Source organism: Pempheris klunzingeri, chromosome 14 (genome assembly GCF_042242105.1).
Source record: "Pempheris klunzingeri isolate RE-2024b chromosome 14, fPemKlu1.hap1, whole genome shotgun sequence".
Lineage (NCBI taxonomy): Eukaryota > Metazoa > Chordata > Actinopteri > Acropomatiformes > Pempheridae > Pempheris > Pempheris klunzingeri.
The window spans coordinates 16,587,358-16,609,764 of NC_092025.1; the positions used below are offsets into that span (position 1 = coordinate 16,587,358).

A 22,407-nucleotide genomic window follows, 5' to 3' on the forward strand; every position below is an offset into this window, starting at 1 on the left:
TGCAGGCAACAAATGGTGCAAGAATAAAAGTTGGGGGTGGTTTCAGTCAGCCTGAATTTTCTGTTCAGAACATGAAGAACAGACGCACGCACACACACACGCTTACACATACACACACATGATCACATGCAACACATGCCATTTCCATTCTAACATCAGATATTCTGAAATCCAAATCGAGTTTTCTAGTTAACAGAATAAGAAGAACAGTCTGTTCAGATCTTGCATGTAATATAAAAATGAAAGATCTGAAAAATCTGACTTCCTGTGCTATGTTTAGGAAACACTCATTACTTGAGATCTAACTGGGGATGCCAGCAACAATAGGCTGACCTTCTCCGTTACTAACTCTTACTGGCATCATGCAGACGTGACACAGGGCACAATGAGGGTGAAACCCATTTTCTCCCGTCACATGTTGCTGCCTCTCTCTGTCTCTCTCTCTCTCTCTCTTGAACTATCAGTCTCTTTCTTTTTTTGGCTGTACAGTATATCTGATTATAAGTCACACTAGCAGTGGATTCAATGGTTTGCTCATAGGGAATGTAAACAGCCCCTCCACCTCAGCTAACCTCATTCCCTGGTTGCAGTGGACTCACTGACTGGATGAACTGATAAAACACTTGAAGGGCAACTTTACATTTGTTTCCTGCTCTTTCTGGCAGCCTACAAATGTGATCAACTTAACAGCACAAAATCAGGGAAATCTTAGATATTATTGAATGTTTTGAATTCATCTTGTGAATGTCAGTCGTATTTACTCTGTTGAGAGTAAAATTACCACTCGTGATTTTACAGTCTGAACCATTGCAACTCTCTGTTTTGTCAGCAAAATGTATTTCTACCTCACTCCACTCCCACACACCCCCTTTGCATATGCAGAAAGAGTTAAGTGTCCTGAATACACTGCCGGTCACTACAGTTTCTGCACTAACACAACCATGACATACATTAAGCACAAAATTGGTGAATGAGAACATCACCGAAAGCAGATAACATTTTTTTAATCATCAGGGCTGATCAGAAAAAAAGCAAAATGCTGGCAAATCAGGGTGTGGATGGTACGCCTGTCCACCCTGCCGCCAATTTGTTGTCAGCTAATTGGTGTTTGTAAGGCTGATCTCCTCTAAAACCCTCTTTTGCTGCTAATAGATCATATTGCCTTGTCAACTATTGAATCCAAAGGTCAGTGTGGTCAGCTGACTAGAAGGTTACTACCTTCATGCCTTGTTCTCTATGCAAAGCAGATACTGATACTGAAGATCTAAATCTTTTGTCATGCTTTTGTGCATAACAAAAACATTTGTATCTCAGACATGGTGGCGGTTTGGCAGCAATGGTGTGGGTAAAGAGTTAAGAGTAACTCAGTTGGACCCTAAGATGATCCGCACAAGATGCGTATATCTTTTAGTAGGTTGTGTAATAAGCAGCATAGAATTCAGAAAGTAGCTTTTGTGTTACATCATGTTCTCATGTATATATAGTGTTTTTTACTGCCATCTATGAACAGCTGTGTGCCTAATGGATGGATTTGTCCCCAATTTTGATGGTAGTCTCTTTTCAACAGTGTCCTGGGCATTAAAAAAAAAAAAAAAAAAAAACAGGAGACAGGACTTAATGTCTTAATGTAGGGGTCTTTATCCAATTTAAAAAGAAAAAGGAAATCTGAATTAGTTTATATTTTTGTATGAGAGCTGATTTTTTTTTTTTTTTTAACATATTTAAGCTGCACATTAATGGAGTTCATGAGCAAACATTTTTGTAAAATCCAAAACATCCTCTAGCATTCAATGTATGGTTATGTCCATACCCGCTGTAGTAGTATATACATATGTATCTCTGTTTCAAGCAAACAAAAAAAGTTTTGTTTCGCAAAATTTCATTCATTCAATCATTGTATAAAGATTAGCTTCTGTGTATCTGAAATCAGTCCATTCTGTCAAAATAGAAAAGAAAATGATGCTGTACTTTTAAAGCCAAACAGACATCTGGTTACTCAGCTCAGCCCAGATGTGCTAAAACCACAAACTGAAGAAAACTATTATTACACTTCATGTCTGTGTTTTTTCTGAAGAATTGCGGATTTCTTGGAAGTCGCTGCAATTGAGTATAACTCTTAATTTCTCGTACTTTTAACCAGTAGTGGTAGAAGTACTCAGATCTTTTACGTAAGGTATTAATACTATTGCATTCAAAATCTTAATTGAGCAGCAATATTTCACACAATGATATTTCCCTCTTAGATTAGAAAGTATGGAAATTCTCAAGTGAAGCACAAGTACCTCAAAATTGTTCATAAGTACAATACTTGAGTAACTTCACTTTAGCTTTAAATAGATTTCCTGTGGTTGTCACAAACATTGTGACACTCACTGTATTTCCCCATTTTGCATGCCACACCCATCTTGTGCCTCTTGTATCTTAGCTTCACAAAAATATTAAAAACTATTTGCCAGTGCATTTTAATCCAGATAAGCTAAACAGATGCTTCCTGTAGGTGTGGAGCTGTGTGTGAAAGCGTTTGATTACTTAGATAAGCGTGAGTGCAATTTCTTTTGTATAACGAGGCAGAAAAGGTGGACATGCGCCTCATGCCAGCCAGGAATAGTAAGTTATCATCCAGACTTCCTGACTGACAGGGTGGTGTAGCTCTGGTGTAAAACTAAATCTGTTGAATACACACATGATTTTTCTGTGATTTACACATGTAGATGGCAAGTTCTTAAGTGCCTTATCGTGCCTACATTAAAGCCTCAGTACATTTCTCAACTCAGTTCATGGATCAATTCTCATCAGGACTTAATTTGGGTCAGATGAGTTCCAGACATTTTATGTCTTTGCATGGTTTCTGGGATATTTGGGCAGTTTGCACACAGTAACACACGCTCACAGGCCTGCACATCACTCAGAGAAATAATTTATTTGTTTGTCTGTCTAGAAATCCTTCCTCGCTGTGTCATTTTCATCCTTCCTCCTCTAGATGTTTCCTATTCATTGTCTAACTCCCTTTGTCTCAAAGTAGAAATACCAAAGGGTGTGAACTGCCTGTCCACCTTTAAAAAGAAACCCTTCCTTCCTTTCTGTACTTCCTTCTTGAGAGAAATTCTTCCTTCCTCAACGTCTGACATAACTCAATTGTGTTAGGGAAGTCCTGCTGTGTGAGCATGCGAAAGTATGAGCTCCTCTCATATAGCCCTACTACATCCATTCCCATTCCTTCAAAAGGTGTCTCAATAACAGGCAATGGCTGTTGCTGGACCCATCCAACCTTCCCCCCTGAAGTCAGCCCCCTGATACTTCTCACAAGAACTGAAAAAACTGATATACATACAGTACCTGGCTACACAAAACAGTGTGGCAACTGGCAATTATTTTGAAATGCCATATGTCCTGCCCATGGTACTGAATGTCCTAGATGCATCACCCCGTGTCTGAACTGCTGTGACAATGCTGAAACTTCAACCTTACCGTTGCTCTGATAGAGAATCCTCTCTTTTACTACATGTGTAGCTTTTTTTTAGACAGCCTGAGTTACCCTGCTTGACTCCATCAACCTCTGTCACTTTGTCAAACCATGACTTTAAAGTAGTGTCTTCCTTTTGCAGTATGCCTACTTCTGCTGAAGGTCTAAGTCTAGCGGACCGAAACTAATCATTAGTTGCAGTCAAGCAACAAAATAGTTAAAAATCAACAACTACAACAGTAAAATTCAGCTTTAACATTAATTTCTGAGTAATATTCATCTAATTATAAGCTATACAAGAGCATAACGGTCATGGGGGACAATTTTCTGCATTGTGTACTTTTCCTTTTGATATTTTGAATACATTTTTCTGGAAGATTTTTACATGTAACAGAGTATTTTCACAATGTGGTATTTGTACTTTTATGTAAAGTAAAGTTTGACTTCCAGTGTTTTTGGAGTTTGACCCAAAGTAGGGTTAAATTCCACAAACACTGGATCTTGCATTACCACTTCAGTACATCTCAAAAAACAGGAAGTAAGAGCACTGATAATCACAAAAATAACAACAATCAAAGGCTATAAGCTTAAAATCTTTATATGGCTTCACAAGGTAATGAGGCAGTACAAAAGCCACCTAGCTCCCATCATGAAGATTATAATGTTCCGTTTTTATTGAAACTGTCATGTTTGTAGTTTTGATTCAGTTCTTTTATGTTCATGTAATTGACATCCAAAATCCAGATGTCTTCTAGTTAACCAGAGCGCAGCTGAGGCTGTCTCAAGCTGATCCATTGTTGGATGACGTTCTTTGATTGGCCGGACTCCATCGGTGCAGCAGGAGACGTGGGTGCTGCTGCTGCTGCTGGAGCATCCAACCAGGAGCCAGGGCTGACCTCGTGGAGCTGTGGCAGGTGACAGGTGTGACAAACAGGTGCAGGCACTACAGTCTCCGTATGCAGCAGCTGCACCACGACTGTCCACTGCTGGTGAGGATCCTCCATCACACCTGTCTGTGAGGATGAAGGCACCATCACATCTGTCTATGTGGGAGGAGCCACCATAACAGGCTGCATCACCGACACTGGTGCCTGAAGCGATCTCAAACAGCTTCTTGCTGTGTTGAATTTCCTCTTCAGGTTTATTAGCAGACACTGCAATACAAACAAAGAATCACTGTTTAGACCTTCTTCAACTAGTTTCACTAAGGTCACAAATATATTCCATGAAACGCTGGTTGCTAAAATTATCATGTATTTTAACAATCTGTGATCTAATCTAGCCAAATGTGATCAAGTTTGCTCATCTTGTTTTCATCACATTTCATAGGAAAACTCTCTGTGATTCACAAAAACACTATCTTACCTTTAGCCCAGGGGCGAGCCTTGCTCTTCTGTCTCTTTCTCTTTTTGCTCTACACAGAAACAAACACATTTGACTCCTGATATCAGCTCGTAAAAACTCTCCGCAGAGACTGTGTTTCACCAGCTCCACTGTAGTGATGTAAACATGGGTGAGTTGTGTGTGAGCAGGGTCAACTTACATAGCTATCACTGATCGACCGTTAGAGGTTCTTTAAGGCCCTAGTTGCAATGTTAGGTCTGCTCCTCATATCCACCCAGGCTTTTACAACCGCACCAGCTCTACCCTCAGTTTTTGTCAGTGATGTTGTAGAAAGTTTTACAGTTTCAGTTGTAATGTCACAAATGTTATAGATGCCATTGTCCCCTTGGAGACCAAAGTTGTCTCTAGTAAGAGAAAGTTAAGAGGTGCTCTGGCGAAAACCCCAAACTACAGATGCGCAATGATATTTGTAAAGAGAAACTTCACATCTATAACATTGAACTAAAAAGGGCGAGGCAGTCTTTTTTCTTACAGATTATTAATAAAAAATAGCAATCAAGCATGCATCTTATTTACTGTTGTTGAAAGACTAACATACCCCTCAGCATGAATCCATCCTGAACAGCTATCCACCAAATCATACAATGACTTTGCATCTTTTTTACAGAAAATTGTTAAGATCGGACAAACATTCTGTAATTCAATTTCAGGCAAATTTGTTATATCTCCTTTGCCTCCACATAATACTACTCTGGCTAATTTGACACTTTTTCAACCCATAGATTATGCAAACTTGACAATGTATGGCCCCAAAAGAGAAAAGTCAGTGCTCGCCTCAAATCTATGATACTAAAGCCTACAAATCAAGACAGAAATCTTAGTAGTGTAGTGTGTAGTGATGGACTCTGACCAGAATTTCAACAGCCACATAAAAACGTACTACCACATTAAAACAATAGCAGGAGTTATTAAGAAATCAATTAGACAATTGCATCTTGTCCAGGATGCTGCTGCCAGAGTCGTCGCCAACATCAAGTAGGTGAAGCACATTACACTGGTTCTCAAATCAATCCACCGGCTTCCTATGTGTCAAAAGATAGATTTTAGACCCCTCGGGTCATTTAGGTCTACTCAGTGTTCTTTATTGCTTTTCTTCCAGCTCCCAGCTCTCATCCACTCAGTGATCATGGAAATGAATGGCGAGATTATCACCTGCTCCTCTCACAACATCTAGCCCGTCTCTCAGTACGCCATCAGCTGTTTGTTCATGAAGTCCCAGATGAGGAGGTGACAGAGGTTCTTTCTTGCCAGCATGGTGGAGTCCAGCGCAGTAGATCTGTCTCATCTGTCAGCATCCCAACAGGACGATGTTGCACTTCTTCTGGACCCAGAACTCTTCAGAGAGGCTTCACCACCCTTGTCCAGCATACAATTCAAGTCAAGAAGGATGCTCCAGTCCAGCAGAAGAGCTACAGGATTCCTGAGTGGTTGGTGCCTGTGTTAAAGACAGAAATCAAATTGGTGTTGGAGCTGGGTATAATTGAGGTATCCAGCAGAGAATGGTGAAGTCCTGTGATCCTTCTACTCTGCATTGACTTTAGGTACCTGAATGCTGTGTCTCAATCTGAGCCACATTCCATTGGAAGACCAAAGTATATCACCACCCTGTAGACTTTTGGCTAGAGTGTTTTGGAAGCCGAAGCTCGGACATTGACAGCCTTCAAGATTCCATTTGGTATGTACCAGTTCAAAGTGATGCCATCTGGCCTCCAGGGGACACCAACTCAGAAACTACTGAACTATGTTCTGAGCGATATGTCAGAATTTTAAGCTGCCTACTTGGATGATTTGGTCATTTTAAGTCAGTCCTGTGAGGAACACATGTCACATATGCAAATAGTTCAGTGATATATCAGAGCTGCAGGATTGACCATCAACCTGCAGAAATGTGCTATAGCCCAGCATGAGGCTGAATATCTGGGTTAGGTTGGAGGCTGAAGTGGGGAAGGCCATCTGCAACTTCCCTGTTCCTACAACCAAGAGGAAGGTGAAGAGTGGTGAAGAGTGTGCAATACTATTGTAGGAAGGGGATAGAGAAATGAAGCCTGTCGTGTTCCTGGGTCATAAGCTTGAGAAAGAGTGTCTGGTGATGCAGTGGGCCACTGACACACATGTACTACCTACTAGGACTTGCATTTGGAGACTGATCGTGGATCAGATCAGATCAGGGAAAACAAACTCAGTGACTGACTGTCTGTCTCAGGTCCATGAAGTGTGAAGTACTGCGCTCTTGAAGATGGGGGGGTTGTAACAAAGGTCCTCTTCATTACTGGTATTTTGCAGCATACGAATGAAAGGGTTGAATGTTTTATTGCATATTTGTAGGATGTCTTTGTAGATACCTGTAGCTGCCTCTCAGGGAATGATTGAAGGTCAGCCCTGTAGAGTTGAATAGAAACGCTTAGGCTAGTTTGGTTTCCTCTTTAGTAGGGTAGATATCCCTATTATTGTGAAATGGGTCATTACCAGCAGCAGGCTATATAAGGCTACCAGTTTCTCACTGTCAGAACATCACGTGGCCAGTGTTTCATATTATTATGTTTAATGTGTCTGTTGTTGCTGCTATGTCTTTGTGGGTGAAATAAACCCCTGTTTGGTTTGCACAGAGCCAGCTGCCACTCATCCACCCTAACAGAACATAACCAAGACTTTTGGAAAGTAAATGGTAAGTGGTCTGTATGTGTATAGCACCTTTCTGGTCATTTCAACTACTCAAAGCGCTTTTACATCACATCCTCATTCATTCAGGAGGATTCTAAGTTTGAGGAAATTGTTCTTTCACACACATTCACACTATGAAGCTATGCTGCAGCAGCAAGTTGGGATTCAGTGTCTTGCCCAAGGACATTTCAACATGCTGATGACTCATAGGAGCTGGTCGAACCACCAACCTTCTGATTGAGGGATGACCCACTCTTTCTCTGAGCCACAGTCGCCCCAAGTGTGAATGTTCTAAAGTTATACAGAGAACTAAACACTAATTTAGGTCTAAAGAGGAGATTATTTATAAGTATCGTAAATATGAGCACTTTGTGCAGAAATGTGTAGAAATTATAGACAGAGACAAACACCTCGAAACCTCATCAGATAAAACCACAACATCCACATGACTAGATTATTAAGAAACTCTGTGATTTGAATGAACTGACCTTTTATCCATGCCTTTTACTGGTAATTTAGAGATATTTATAAAACTAAATGGTCAGCCAACAATGCATACAACATGTACGTCTGCTTGGGGCGAGTCATTGTTGGGGCAAAAGTTGAATCCAGGGTTGTGTTTTTTTTTTTCCCCCCAAAGGTCAAGAACATTTGGAACCCAACCTTCAGCCTCTATTAGTCACCAGAACATTTGGGTGTACATGAATCAATGAATATTCACATGTAGTTCTCTCCACAGCAACAGATTCACAGAAACTAGCGTAACCTACTGTACTATGTATACAGAGCAAGATGTAATACACCATCACAGTAACATACTTCTCCATGAATCCCCAGTTGCACATACATGCACATGGAGCAGCACATGTCCAGTGTTTTTATCATTTATTGGTAAATAGGATCACCCATTGTTACCCAGCATTAAAAACTCACAGTGTTCCCTGTGATGTTTTGAGAACAGTGTGGTTTTTGTCAGGCCCTGGGGAGCTCCTGCCTCTCTCCAGCCACGCTAGCTCTTAATGAGACATCCGCATGCACAGGACACACTCTGCTCCTTCTAATCGAATGACTTGCATGGAGGGCCACACCTGCCCCCCCCTCCGCCACCCCCACCTCCACCTCCAACCCAATCCCCCTTCCCTCCGCCCCTTTTCCTTTTCCTCCTCTCCCTTTCTGGTCGTTGGTTTGCGTCTGCCCAACCTTGTTTTTATGTCTTGCACATGGCTGTCATCGTCTGGACTGTCCACTTGCCCTCTTCTCCTTCTTCTTTACCCTTTACCCTCCGTTGAACACATAGCTCAAATTATTCCTTGTTCTGGTCTGCTGGAGTGCCATGAGGACCATGAATGAAAGACCTTGACAGGTGAAGATGACCAACAGAATTGTACAACAGTGCCATAGAGACTGGAAGGTCACTCATCAGTTTGTGTAATATCTAAGTATTCCCTTTACATGCATTAAAAGGAATGGGACTTTTTGAGAGAACCTGAAATTCAATAGTGGAACTATAACGCTTAGATATAAAGAACAATCTTGTACATTTTATGAACTCTTTCCTTATATTTAAATACAGTTTATTGTATGCAGGGGGTTTACCATGTAAAACACTGCAAATCATGTCTGGGCTTTAAGTTTCCAGAGTGCTACTGGCTGTCAACCTGCCCTTTGACCCCTCACTCTCTGCTCCTGTGAAAAGCACTGCACTCTGCTTGAGCCCCACAATTACAACTCTGCTTTGTTCAGAGCAGAGAAAATCACTGGCGATGACATGATGATTTATGTCCTTGATCTGAAAGTGCTGAAGGGAGTTTGGTTCAGAGCTTCTTGCCTTTAAAGTTTGCGTGAAGAAACATAATTTAACTCTTTACTGTACCTGGTTTCGCATGGCTTCTTCTTTAATTCAACAGTTGCCTGTGCACTTCTTGTCCGAGTGCGATTCCAGTTACTGGAGGTGAGTTAACAATCACTTATGGCTTCTGGCCAAGCAAGACCTCTGGATGAACCACAATGAATTTATTATACAAGGTGTCAAAACAAACTGGTTTCACATTCCTCGCTTCCATTAAATACTGTACCTTGTGTGTCTAAGCAGTGTCAGCAGTCTGCTTACATTTCAGGATTCCTTCTGTGTGGATTTGTATTTTCTACGAGATTGCATTGTTGAGCGGATAACAACGGAGAATGAAACATGGGATTCAAACAGCCTCATTGTGGTTACATGCTCTCATTTTTGGGAAAAAATAGGCTGTCCTCCTTTTTTGCTCAGAACCTTATTTGACCCTTAAAAGGCCCCCAAATGGGAATTGAACTTTGGGAAGTCAATGCTATAAAGGGACTTGCACTAGCAATCCTTGTCCTGCTGTTTGAAGACTGTATCACGGGACATAAGACGGCCTAGAACAGGCTCCTCAATCCCACCGTGCCTGGAGGTTAACCAAGACACGTTTTGACAGATTCCCCAGCAGTTTTTCAGTGGGTAAAGGGGCGTTCACCGACAAGTGTCAAACTAACAGTTGCGTCAAGCTACCATACGTATACAGAAAGTGATAGGGAAATAAGCTATCCTGCTTCAAAATAAAAGCAAAAAGCTCACTGTGAAAACCGAACTGAATAAAAAGCCAAATTATGGCGCACGTTTTGGCAAAAGTACCACAACTGTTCATGTATCTGCTCTAAAGTTTAATTTTTTCACGTGTAGGCTGATCATGTAAAATTCATTTTGAAACGTGCAACGCCAGTGGTTTTATTCTGAAGGAACAGGGCGGAGGAGCTTTCCTTGCTCAATCACCTTGACGCGCTTTCACTAACTGTCCGCCATGCCCTGCCTGAGTTTGCAGTTGAGTGCGCCAGGGCAGCACGGCTGTCTTATATAACTTTAATATTCTCACGGGTGTAATGGCGCAAGAGCGGTACGTTGCGCCGCAGATGTGTCAATTCATTGCGGATTAACCCTGAAATCGCGAGCAAGTGACCGATCGATCACTTTTTCCCCTCACCGGCGACGTGCGTTAAAAGTTATCGACAGATCGGCGCTACGGCGCACACGGTGGATCTCGACAGCTCCGTCGGCGACGTTGTTGACTTTAGTTCTAGAGAGTCGGTGTTTTCCTGCCGCTCGGGGGAGAGCGGAGGCAGCGAGCCCAGCTGACATTTCACCAGTGACTGCGAGGAAGGGCTTTTATCTGAGGGCTTAACTGTGTGGACGTTACGTTATTTCTCACAATTTTTTTTTTTTTTTTTTTTTAACCAACTTGGACTTACAGAATGACCTAACCAGTGGAGCGCATCGTTCTTTCACGACAGGTACGACCTACTTTTAGATGCAACCACTTATCTGCTCATTACACAGCTGAAGAAACACTGAGAGAGGTAAAAAAGCTGGTGGTTCTCCCGAGGTAGGCCGACAACGAGCGCTGCGTCGTAGGCGCACTGACAGCTTGGCACCGTGAGAGACAACAGTGTCACCGCCAGCGCTCAGAGGAACCGTCTTATATTTATGTGAGATAGAGAAAATGTTGCACAAATCTACGTTGAACGGCTGCTTATCAGCTTCCCCGGCTGTAGGCGTGTGATCAGTGCAATTTCCCGTCGCAGCCAACAGGTTGCACTAATGCTGTAACGATGTGTAGCGCTGCTCGGTAGGAAAAGTACTGTATGGCAAGTCAGGAAACCCCAAACTTTTTTTCAACTTTAACACACCGGAGACCTCCAAGTGCCTTCTCTAAAAGCTTCAAATCAACGACCTCGGTGGGAGATTTGCCTCATATAGTCTGAAAGCAGTATTGATTACACCACAGGGCCGCCTATACTGTACTGTGGGCGGGGAAAAGTGGTGAAACCCGTGCCCAAAATAACATTTTTTTTTTTAAATCCTCCACCAGGAGAGTGCGATAAAAATGAACACGCATTCATTCGTTTTTGTTGAGAAACCCTTTTATAGCCATGTAGGACCGCCACACGTGCTTTTAACCTCACTTTTAGCGCCACAGTACAGCAATAGATGTGCAAAGGAAGTGTTGGAAACCGCCGCCCATATAGAAGCACCGCATATCTTGCGTGCTGTAGCCTATGCTATATGGAGAAATGGTCCTCTAGGAAGGGACCGCGACTTGAGGCAAAAAAAAAAAAAAAAAAACCCCAACAGATTTAATAGAGCCCACTGGCGACTTGCATTGATCAGAAAATCACCAGAAATTATCCAGTCGTTATCCATTGTTCGGCTATGTGTTATTTCAAGGTAATACTTTTTAAAAAAAAATTTTATTTGACATTTACTGCGTTTAAATGTCAGACAAAGTCGAAACAGAGCAGCTCGCCTTGGTTACAGTCGCTCATTTGTGCCCCTGCAGATATGGCTATCATTGTTAATGATCAACAGATAATTAGTGAGCTGCGAAACCCTTACATGCATAAAGCTTTCCTTTGCAAGGGTTGCTGCTGCACGTCTGTTTTGGTTTACCTGCATTCATTTCATTACAGTTTATTTAAATTTCTAATTTCGTAAATGGAGTTTTGCTGAATTCTCAATTTGCTTCCTCTTGCGAATGGTCGATGGACAGTTTTTGGTGACTGCTGCAAGTCCTGAGGCCCATTGTGGCTTAATCGCTTTTGACATATGTATGTTGTTGCATGCATGCCTGACTGTATCAGGGACTGTCAGTGAAACTGCCTATAATGCAAGCTGTGCCTAGGCATGTCGTGCACTTCTTGATACTTGAGTTGAGAGGAGGGCATAGTTCAAAGAAGTAACATGAACACTATAGTCATTTAAGTTATGTAATGGCTGTGGTCTGATTTTACTTAGCCTGGCTTGTGCCTCTGCCATATTGTTGCAGTGTGGGTGTGAGAGGAGATGTCCTGCTGTCATTTCTTGAAAACTGAAAATAAAAAAATAAATATAGAACAGTGTAGGCAGTGGTACAGTAGCAGATGTGAGCCTCAGACTCCGGCAGTGCTTTTAAACTGTGGCATAACACCTTTTTAAGACAGATGTTTCAAGGAACCTATTATTATAAAAGGTCGATATTTCATTTAGCTTTTTATTTTTTTTCTTAAGGACTAGCTATCTGTCACCTTATCCAGCATCAACTCTGTTTAATAGCCTAACCTTGTCTCTTCTCTCTCTCACTGTGTGTGTGTGTCGTGCACTCTTTGGCTCACTGTCCTGTCAGGATAAAGAAATGGATCAGGGTGGACTGAAACGCAACGGTAATCAAGACGACAGCCTGACATTTGGGGAGGCAGCAGCCGGAGTAGGCAGAGACACAGATGATACAGCTGGTTCGCTGCTTCAGTCTCCAATGCACCTGCCCGGGTCTCTGCCCCAGCCCACATTGGCCCCGAACGGGCAAGGTGGAACCAAAGACCAGGGGGAGCTTGGAGGGCTCTTCGAGTCCCCCAAGCATCATGTCCTGTGTGAGGGGTCGGACATGAAGGAGGGTAAAATCATGAGAATGCAGAAACAACAGCACCAGGATATCGGTGTATTCAACATGGAGGACAACCTGCAGTTGTTGAAACAGAGTATTGCCGATCTCGAGCGTCCCACCTCTGTCATTAGCACCTCAGACACCTCCGTCCTGGGCAACCTCCCACTGCCCGACCTTTTTCCCCAGCACATCAAACAGGAGGGGAATTTTTCTCTGGATAAAGACTTGGAAACGTTCAGCGGACACACAGGCGCTGGTCCGTGTGATTTGGATGCCAACAGTAGTCGCCTAATGGAGGATACTGAGATTTGGCAAGACCTGGACCTTCCTACCTCTCTGCCAGAAATCAGTGATTTTGAGTTGGATTCAGAAGTGGCTCACTTGGGTAACATCCTACATGACAGCAGGGGTGATGCTGGTCCTGTCAGCAGCTTGCTAAAGGAAACAAAGTCTCTCTTAGGTAATGGAGTTAACTGTACCAGTGTGAACGGCACTGACCAGAAGCACCACCCCATGCACCTTCATCATCACCAGCAGCAGCAGCACCACCTTCTACAACACCAGCAACAACAGCTTCATCATCAACAGCAGTCTGAATCCCGTCTGTCCAGCGTAATGATCAAGGAGGAGAAGGATCCGGACGACTCTTTCATCCACATCCGTACCCCTGGTGTGGTCAAACAGGAGAAGCAGGACAGCGCTAGTTTCTGCCAGTCGCAGTGTCTCCAGAGCAGCATGAGCTCTCTCCATGGAGGAGGCCCCATATCCTCACCCGTGGGCGTCGGCGCAGGACCTGGCTACCACTACAGAGCCAACTCGTCCTCCACAGTGGGCCTTCAGGACCAGAAGCCTTTTGGCATGTACTCAAACCTGCCTCTGGTGGGGGAAAGCTGGGCCAGGGGGAACAGGTATGGAGAGAGGGGCGACGATGGGCTCCCCACCGCTGCAGCCATGGCAGCTTTTTCCGTGGGCTTCACCAGGTAGGTCTCGTTTGATGTTTGCTTTGTGTTTGTGTGAATGGAGGGTATTTTCTTCTGCTTTTAAAAATGTTAGAATATGTAAAAAGTTCAGTGCAAGGATGTGACTTTTAATGCCCCTTCTTGATGCAGCTTGTTTGCTGATCACTGCAATTGTTAGAGTAAATCTCAGCAGTAAATAAGTCACATGAGCAGGTATTGCTGTTTTATAAAATTAACTAATTAGTCCCAGAGTTAACAAATGATGCTAATTAAACTATGTGACAGTGAGTTGAAAATTGATTTAAAGATATGGGCATCATAAGATAGACGTGTTTGCCCTAAAAAATGAAATAAAAAAAGCTTTTTCTTACTGCTCTATGGCTCCTGCAACCACAAAAAAAACCCTGCTGGTCTGTGTTGATGCTCTTGAAATCAAATCAAGTTCAGAGTGATGTATCAGGGTACTTCAGCTCCCTCCACGACACCTGTGGATTTGGGAAATGAAAGCAGTCAGTCCGTTTTCACAGCGGTGAAGCCTGAGTCTTCCAATGTGTTCTAGCACAACAGCAACATCACTTCAATAAAAGAACAGGCACAGGTGTTGTTATATGTTTTGTCTGTGGCATTTTTTTTTTGTGAGGGTCGTGCTAGCACCCCTGTGGTGGAGGGCATCTGGCTCTTATCACCTCCAATAGGCAGCCTCAGCAGGGTACACATTCCTGCAATTCATCCGCATCACATCATAGTTCAGGAATTCCATTACAAATGAAAAGTAGGGACAAATTCCCCTTTATTTACAGGATGCTTGTCATAAGAGGCAGATATGAGAAAAAGGCAACAAGTTAGTTGAAGAGTTGCAGGTCACAAGGAGGCAAGAGGGAAAAGAAATACTTTTGAAAAAGGAAGTGAAGATATTTAGTTCTGTTAGGATGATGATAATCACCTTGCAAAGATAGTTAGGAAGTGTATAAACATGTCTAATCTTGTCCTTTGTCAATGTTGCAACTTTGGTGATTCCATAACCTAGAGCATTTTTTTTTTCTTCAGATTTTGTTTGGTCAGAATCACAAATTGAAAATCAGGATTCTTTGGTCAAATGTCTGAAATCTCACAGACAGCAGCTCCGTCCACGCTCTGCCTTCTGGTAATTTTCCAAATTTGTGCTGTGAGGCGGCGCTAGCTATAAAGATATCACAGACTTACGTAATATGTGAATCCCACAGGAAATGATTCATCAATAAAACATGATATGTGCATTTCTGAGGTTGCAGTATGGCCATGTTTCATGCGAAGGAAATGAGTCCTGTGAAAAAGTTGCAAACGTGCAGCACAGTGAGAATAAGAAGTGTCTGGTGGACGCGTCTCACTTCAGCTTGGAAGCGCCATCTGATAACCGAACAGGCCGTGAGTGGAGCGTTGAAAGAGAGAGAGAGATTTATTTGCTATTCTATGAACTCGTTTTGCGACCATGACTCGAACGGGCAGACCACAAGATGGTGTGTGATTAATGCAGGGTAATAATGTGAGTCAGTACTGACCCGCTGGAAGAGCCATTTGGGAGCTTGGCTCGGGCTGCTTTGTAAACAAGTCAAAGATGAACATGGGTGTCAGCCACTGTTATCTCCCTCCTGTCAGACCGACATGCTCCTGGGCTGTTGTGCTATTTACCAATTTAAACTCTGTAAAATGCTCTTTGTCAATGTTTATATGTGTTGTGCTTCACCCTTTTTTTTTTTTTTGCTTATAAGAGACAGTAGTGGATTTGATTGCTACCACAAAACCTGATGAACTCATCAAGTGTTTTTTGAGTGTGTATTTCCGGTGTGTTTTATAACTCGTTAGTTTAATCAAACATCAGTATTGTTTGTAAAACCTCCATTTAGTAATGCCAAGAATCTATGCCACAGTGCTGCTGTGCCCGAGCCACTTCCTGGTATGCTGATGCTCGTTTCACCAGCACGGTGTGTGCTCTCATGTTGTGTTCCTCAGATGCAGGGCACTAACTCTCTGCAAGGTCTAAACAGAACAACGCAAAAGCCCTTGCACAACAAGCGCTTTTAACATGACAAAAACAAACAGACTTACCAATGGGCCAACAACAAGCGTAGCTGTCCAGTAATTTAAGAATTCTCATTCATTTTCAAATGATTGTCTTCTCTGAAATTTTGGTGGTGCGCAAATGATCAAAATGATTGACATTTTAGATTCACCAATATCCAAATAATATACAGAATTAGATGACTCCAATAGACAATTGACAAACTTAGTAGTATTGTGCAGTTCAGCATGATTAACATCAAGACACATTGCAAATGTAGGAAATTGACTTAAATTATTATGAAAAAAATGGTGCAGCTAATGATCTTTTTCAGTATTGATTGATTATTTGGTCTGCAAAATGTCAGAAAATAGTAAAAAAAAAACTCACCCATTTTCAGCCCAACAGCCCAAAACCCAAATATATTGTAATGCACTTTATTTTCTTTATAAGATAAAGGAAGGCAAGAACTCATCACAATTGAGAAGCTGGAACAAGACAATGTTTGAGATTTGGGATTTAATTAAATTCATTGATCAATTATGAAAATAGTTGCACATTTTTCTTTTGTAAGAAACGCTTCAGTTAATCTTTCTATCTATAAGAACGACTAATTGAAGCATTACTTACAAAAGCAGATTAAAAACAATCTAGCACCCATTTGATTAATATTCCCTGGAGTACACACTAAAAAACCCCCCAAAAAACATGTTTTAGCAAAATGAATAAAAACGGAGGTATCTGTTCTTCAAATGCAGACTGTGAGGTTTACTGTAATTATAGACATGGCGTTGTTCTGTCAAGGTGCCTCTAAGGACATTGGACATTCTTGGAGCGCATATAATTACTTAAGGGAAATCCACAGGAGCTGGACACAAAATACAGCAGTTCAATATAACATAGCAAACTATCACATTAGGAAAAAAAGCAATATAATGACTGAAATACCTCTCTGGAAGAGTATCATAAAAAGTTGCAGTTGTTGTTGCATTAAATTGCATTATATTACGTATTCGTATGATGATCTGGTATATCTCAAAGTAGGAATGAAAACAGAAAAATGGCAGGTTCCTTGGTTACCACACGAGTTAGCATAGCAACTGACTCCATGTACAGTACTGTATATCACTGAGTCCACTTAGGGAATTTTCAGCACAGTTGGAACACAATTTGGCTCAATCTTGTTGCTTGGCTCAAGTAACTAGTTATATAACTGATAATCAAATAGACAAATGTTGTTACCTCATGCCCAGGGTGAAATGAGGCCCTTTTAAACAATCGTACAAGTTTTTGAAGCAGTGTGATACTCCTTTCATTGAGTAGATATATAGATTTTTATTTATTTTTTTACTTGGGCTTTGTTTAATCTTCTTTTTTTTTTTTTTTTTTTTTTAACTGCATCATGCCTTGTTTACATCCAGCAGATTACATAACTATGGAGAGCATTGCTTTTTGTATGTTACGCATGTTCATATTTTCATTATCTGTAGTTTTAGTTTAAAATTACCACTTGTTCTTAGTCACACTGACAGTGAAAGTTAATGAAAACTCCTCTTTTCTGTTGCTGTGCTGGTTGCGTCAGAGCCGCAGAGTTGCTGATGACAAGACAGACCAACTCTGTGTGTGTGTCTGTGTGTGTGTGTGTGTGTGTGTGTACACACATGGATGCTGGGAGGCCACGTGTACAGTTCTGCTCTGGTGTGCTGCTGCGGCTCTCTCCTTAGACTGTCACTCAGACACTTTTTTCTTCTCACCTACTCACCCCTGATGGGCCCCTCAGAGCTCTCCATATTTCACAGAGGCATGCAAAAGCCGTACACATAAAGATGTCATGAGAACGCACACACACATACTCTTACGTTGGAAGTGTGTGTGCTACAGATTCTGGATGCCAGTGGAAGCACTTCCTCAAACACATACACATCTTTTTACATGAAAATTGCCTTTTTGTTTGACATTCAGGGTGTGTTAAAATTAGTGCTGAATGCTAAATGAGTAACTTTAGCTGATGTTACTTACGAACCATAAAATAGCTGAGTGTTGTGCTTGGACTGGGGCTTGCTGATGGTTCCTGGTAAATTGTGGTGGTTCAATGGACTTCATGCCCTACTCAAATAACTTTTCAACATATGTCAACTTGGCAGTTATTTACATTACCCAATGTCCTCTGGGTGCAATGGACAAGTTTTTCATTCAATGCTTAACCTAATGTGGATGGAAGCATCTCAGCACATGAGCTACTTTTACGTTGACAGTAACACAACAACTTATTGGAGCCACAACCGGTTCTGCAACAAATCTATGCGTGCTGTGTTCAAAATTGTGAAACGTATTCTCGATTTAGATTTGTTAAACAGCAATATATTTAAAGACGTTAATGCATTATCTTATTAGTGAAATATTTACCATTCAGGGGAAAAAAAACAACAACAACCTGACATAAATGCAACAAATGGCTCATATGGGTCGATCACAGGGCATGTCACAACTGGTCTTCCTCCTGGATAGAAGCCACGGGATGAGGCCTCAGAACAAAGTGGACGGTCTAGTTCGTTCCAAGGGGCCAATAGAAAGGAGACGGTATGCAGCAGAAACGTAAACACGAGTTGTTCAGATGGATCTTGGCACTGGTGGAGGCCTGCATCATAAATGAGAATTAGTGAGTTCGTGATTACGATGATGCGTTGGGGTGCATGCATGAGGGTTAGTTTTGTAATTGCCCCAGACTGTCGCTCTCTGCTTGTCTGCCTGTCTTAACTTATTACAGTTGCATTTTTTACATGTTGTTGCTGGTTGAAACTGAAGGTAACAGAGATATTATCTTGTTGTTACTGGGAGTTTTGACTGTATTGTAGGGCTTCGTTTGTAGTCATGGGTCCTAATTTTACTCTAGTGAAAACAGCCTAAAGCCTAATTGCTAATGAACTTTCAGCTTTCAGTTATTGAAGGTTTTTCTACGACTGTACTATATTGTGGTATATTTTCTCAGTATAGAAATTTTTTATTAATATTGTAACATTGATTTTAACATTTTACTTGGCCCTACAACATTTTGTAATTCATTATGTTGTTTGATTTTGGTCAGTCCTCCATTTCGAGTCCAATATTGTAGTTTCACTGTTAACGCTGCTTTTTGCAAAATGTGTACAGGGAATTGGAGGTCCGACTGTAAGTGTCCTACATAGTCATTTCACAACAGGTAGGCAAGCAAAAGGCAGATAGAACAAACTAAAGTCAAACTAGGTCAGGCTGTCGTCTGTTGACTCAGTTTCCTGGATTTGTAATCTGTAAGATTATGCCAGCCTCAATCCACATTGTTTGTGTGAGTTCCTGTTGCTTAATAGGCTTAACCTTTGCTGTATGAAAGGCTACATTCCCCTGCTCTTTGCCTTTTACTGAACCTTACTGTTTAATTGCCGCTTTCAAGTTTATTTACACGCAACAATCAGGCATTACACGTATTTACATTTTATCCTGGAGTGAAGAAATCTTACTCTGAAAATATTCTGGAATCATTTGATGCCTCCTAAAGGCTAATTTAAAGTCAGATTCTCAAAGAAGTATCTAACTTCTCTCTAACTTGGTCATCATTGTTGAACTGAAAGATCAAGCTGATGCCGTAATGGTACTATTCCTTTAAGAGGCTTTAGAAATGCGGCCTGAACTCACAGTGGACATGTCAACTCTGATCATCAGCCAAAACAAGTTTCCCAACAAGATGCTCTTTCATTCACTCTACACTGTAAGTTAATTCTTCATCCCTCTGTCTGCCTTGGTCGCTCCCCCCCCCCTCTTTGGAGCCTACTGTACTGAGTCTTTGATGTAGGCTTCAGTTGGGGTCAGTGTAGTGCAGAGAGCCAAAGGAGGTTTGGCCTCTTAACAGCCAAGCTGTTTCTTTTTTAAGGCTGTTTTGGTGGCTGCTGGCATGTTTACGCTGGTGTTAAATGTCGTGAGCATATCCAAGGCCTATGTAACAGGCCACATGATGGATTTAACCTGTCTTTGTAGGACAAAGCTAGTCCTTTTATTTACTGCCAAATGTGTAAAGAAATACATTGAAAAAACAAAGTATTAACACTTCCAGTATTATGCATGTAGTAGCCCATAATAAAATAGTTTTATTATCCAAGCGTTTTTGCAAAGCTCTTTAGAAAGGTGTTGAACCAGTAGTTAAATTCACAAGCTTTAGTTTATAGTGATTTTGAGAAATTGTCCTGTCACTTTCTATATTTTCCTCATTATTTCATTATTTCTTCATTATGGCTTTCTGTTAACCAAGAGTAACTCACAAATATGATAACACTCATATCAGACTCATATCAGGTTGTACATACATTATTTAATCTATTCCTTTCAACCACTCCTCACAGCCTTCCTAACTATTCGCCTCAGTTGTCATGGAGATAGCTCAGCTGTCATTAAGTCGCCTAAGTATGTATCTTTGGTTACACGATAACAGGTGGTCGTATATATGTTATCATATGTGCTGATTTTAAAAGCGTACATTCATTTTGACTGTCCCTCCTTTCAGAAAAGCATCTCTAAAGCTTCCCCTTCTGCCAGCAGTATTTTTGTGAATGGCATATCGATTAGTGTACTTTGAAAAGCCAGAGTAGCCTTTTAAGGATTGGACACTTGGTCTTAGATTTATTTCAATTCTGTATTGTTTCCACACACACTTTTGCTGTGTACAATATATACACATTACACCCACATACTGTGCACTGTGAACAGACAAACATATGCACTCACAAATGCCTCATTGCACATCATGTGATGACTGTATATGGTTGGCAAAGCTAGCTGGAAGGCGTTTCTGGTTATAGACTTCCAGTCCTCAGAATAGACTATGAGATCTTTAATAGATAACTCTGTCAGGATTCTTTCTAAGCCCGTCCCCATCTAATGAATTATGCGATGGCCATCGGCACTACGCTTCAAAGATCCTGTGAGCGTCATATCTGTGCTTCATAAATTCGCTGGCTTACTTGCCATCGTAAACAGGCCCAGCTTGCAACAATTGGACCAGAAATTGACAGCACAAAGGCGATAATGGGGTCTGTTTGTGATGGCAGTCGATGCTTCCTCAGCTACATTCACATGAGAGTAATCCGTGCTCAGATATGACAGGAGTGTGCATAAATATAGCCCCGACTGAATTGACTCACTGTACTTCATAAACACAGGAGCGTGGTTGTTATGTTTGGCAACAGCTCTCTCAGGTAACAGGAAGTGAGGAGTCAAGTGGCTTTACTGGCTGAGGTCATGGCCCATTTTGCCCTCTCAGGTCAAAGTGCCACTCTGGATAAAGATAAATGAATAATTGCTATTACCAATGTTGTTGCTGTTATCATTTTTAGGTGCTTCACTGGGATGTTGTGACTGATCTGATTTCTGAATTCACAATAGCACTAATATCATTTATTGTTCTCAGTTCTCACTTATCACTTAGAGTACCACGCACCACATGGGGACTATGCATGTCTTTTGCCTTCTGGTCAGTGTGCTGTAAGTGTGAGCTTTATTATTAAGTGCTAAAAGCATTTTAGCAAATAAAAGCACAAATCAAAACAAAGAGCAAAACATGTTAGAAATGTGCGCCATGCATAGAGAATACAACACATCTCAGGGTTTTCCCCAGGAAATTGGTTAGTTGAGGTGGTGAGCTATATCCCTCACCACAAACACAAAAACCTCCACCCTTGTCTGCTGCATGCACAAAACGTCCCCATCTGAAGATACATTCGGGTGATAAATTAAGGGAAATACCAACAGAGCCTTGAGGCAGCTGGTGATAGTGATGATGATGATGATGGTGGAAAGGTCCGTCGAGCTCATCGATCCAGTCACCCATAGGTGTTAATTTGGGATGAGATTTGGTGACTGCAAATGCCACATTTGCACGGCTTATTCATTATTTAGTTTAAGTTGGTAATACATCATGATTGAATAAATAAATAAATAAATACCATTCTGGCTTTGTGATTTTGCAATCGCAACATGTCACTAAAACACACAGTGTTAAGACACATTTTTTAATCAACTCCCTCATATTCTATTTTTGTGATAAAAGTTGAATTGAAACGGGTCCCTTGTTTGTTCACAGTAAAAATCCAGAACACTTTATTCTTTATTAAAATATTCGTATTACCATCCCACACTCCTGCCCCTATTAGTCTTATAGTCGTTTGCCTTCCACAATCTGTCTGCCTCGCTCTCTTTGTGTGATGAATGTTTTTTCATTGTCTGTGTTGTTTGAGCTGATCCAGAAACAAGAACAAAAACATTGATTAATTTTCTCCTCCTGACGTTGGTGCCTGACAAATAGACAAATATTATAACAGACTTTGTGGGTGCAGTGATTCACTGCAAGTCCTGTAAATTCTCTGATGTGTTTCGACTTGTTTTCTGATTGATGAATCAAGTTGGTGGAATTTCCTGTCTTTTACTGCT

The 22,407-nt window shown here is 41.5% G+C and overlaps 1 protein-coding gene across 3 annotated transcripts in view; it reads left to right on the forward strand.

Annotated features, from left to right (window-relative positions):
* Window positions 1-10,382: 10,382 nt before the first annotated feature.
* Window positions 10,383-22,407, forward strand: part of LOC139213285 (glucocorticoid receptor-like) — a 57,693-nt gene continuing 45,668 nt past the window's right edge. For 2 of the 3 annotated variants that reach the window (XM_070843945.1, XM_070843947.1), the window contains exons 1-2: window positions 10,383-10,831; window positions 12,700-13,937. In XM_070843945.1, the coding sequence (XP_070700046.1) occupies window positions 12,709-13,937 (1,229 nt within the window). In that variant the 5' untranslated portion in view covers window positions 10,383-10,831; window positions 12,700-12,708. The remainder of the gene's footprint in view (window positions 10,832-12,699; window positions 13,938-22,407) is intronic. The other variant, XM_070843946.1, reaches the window with a different exon arrangement.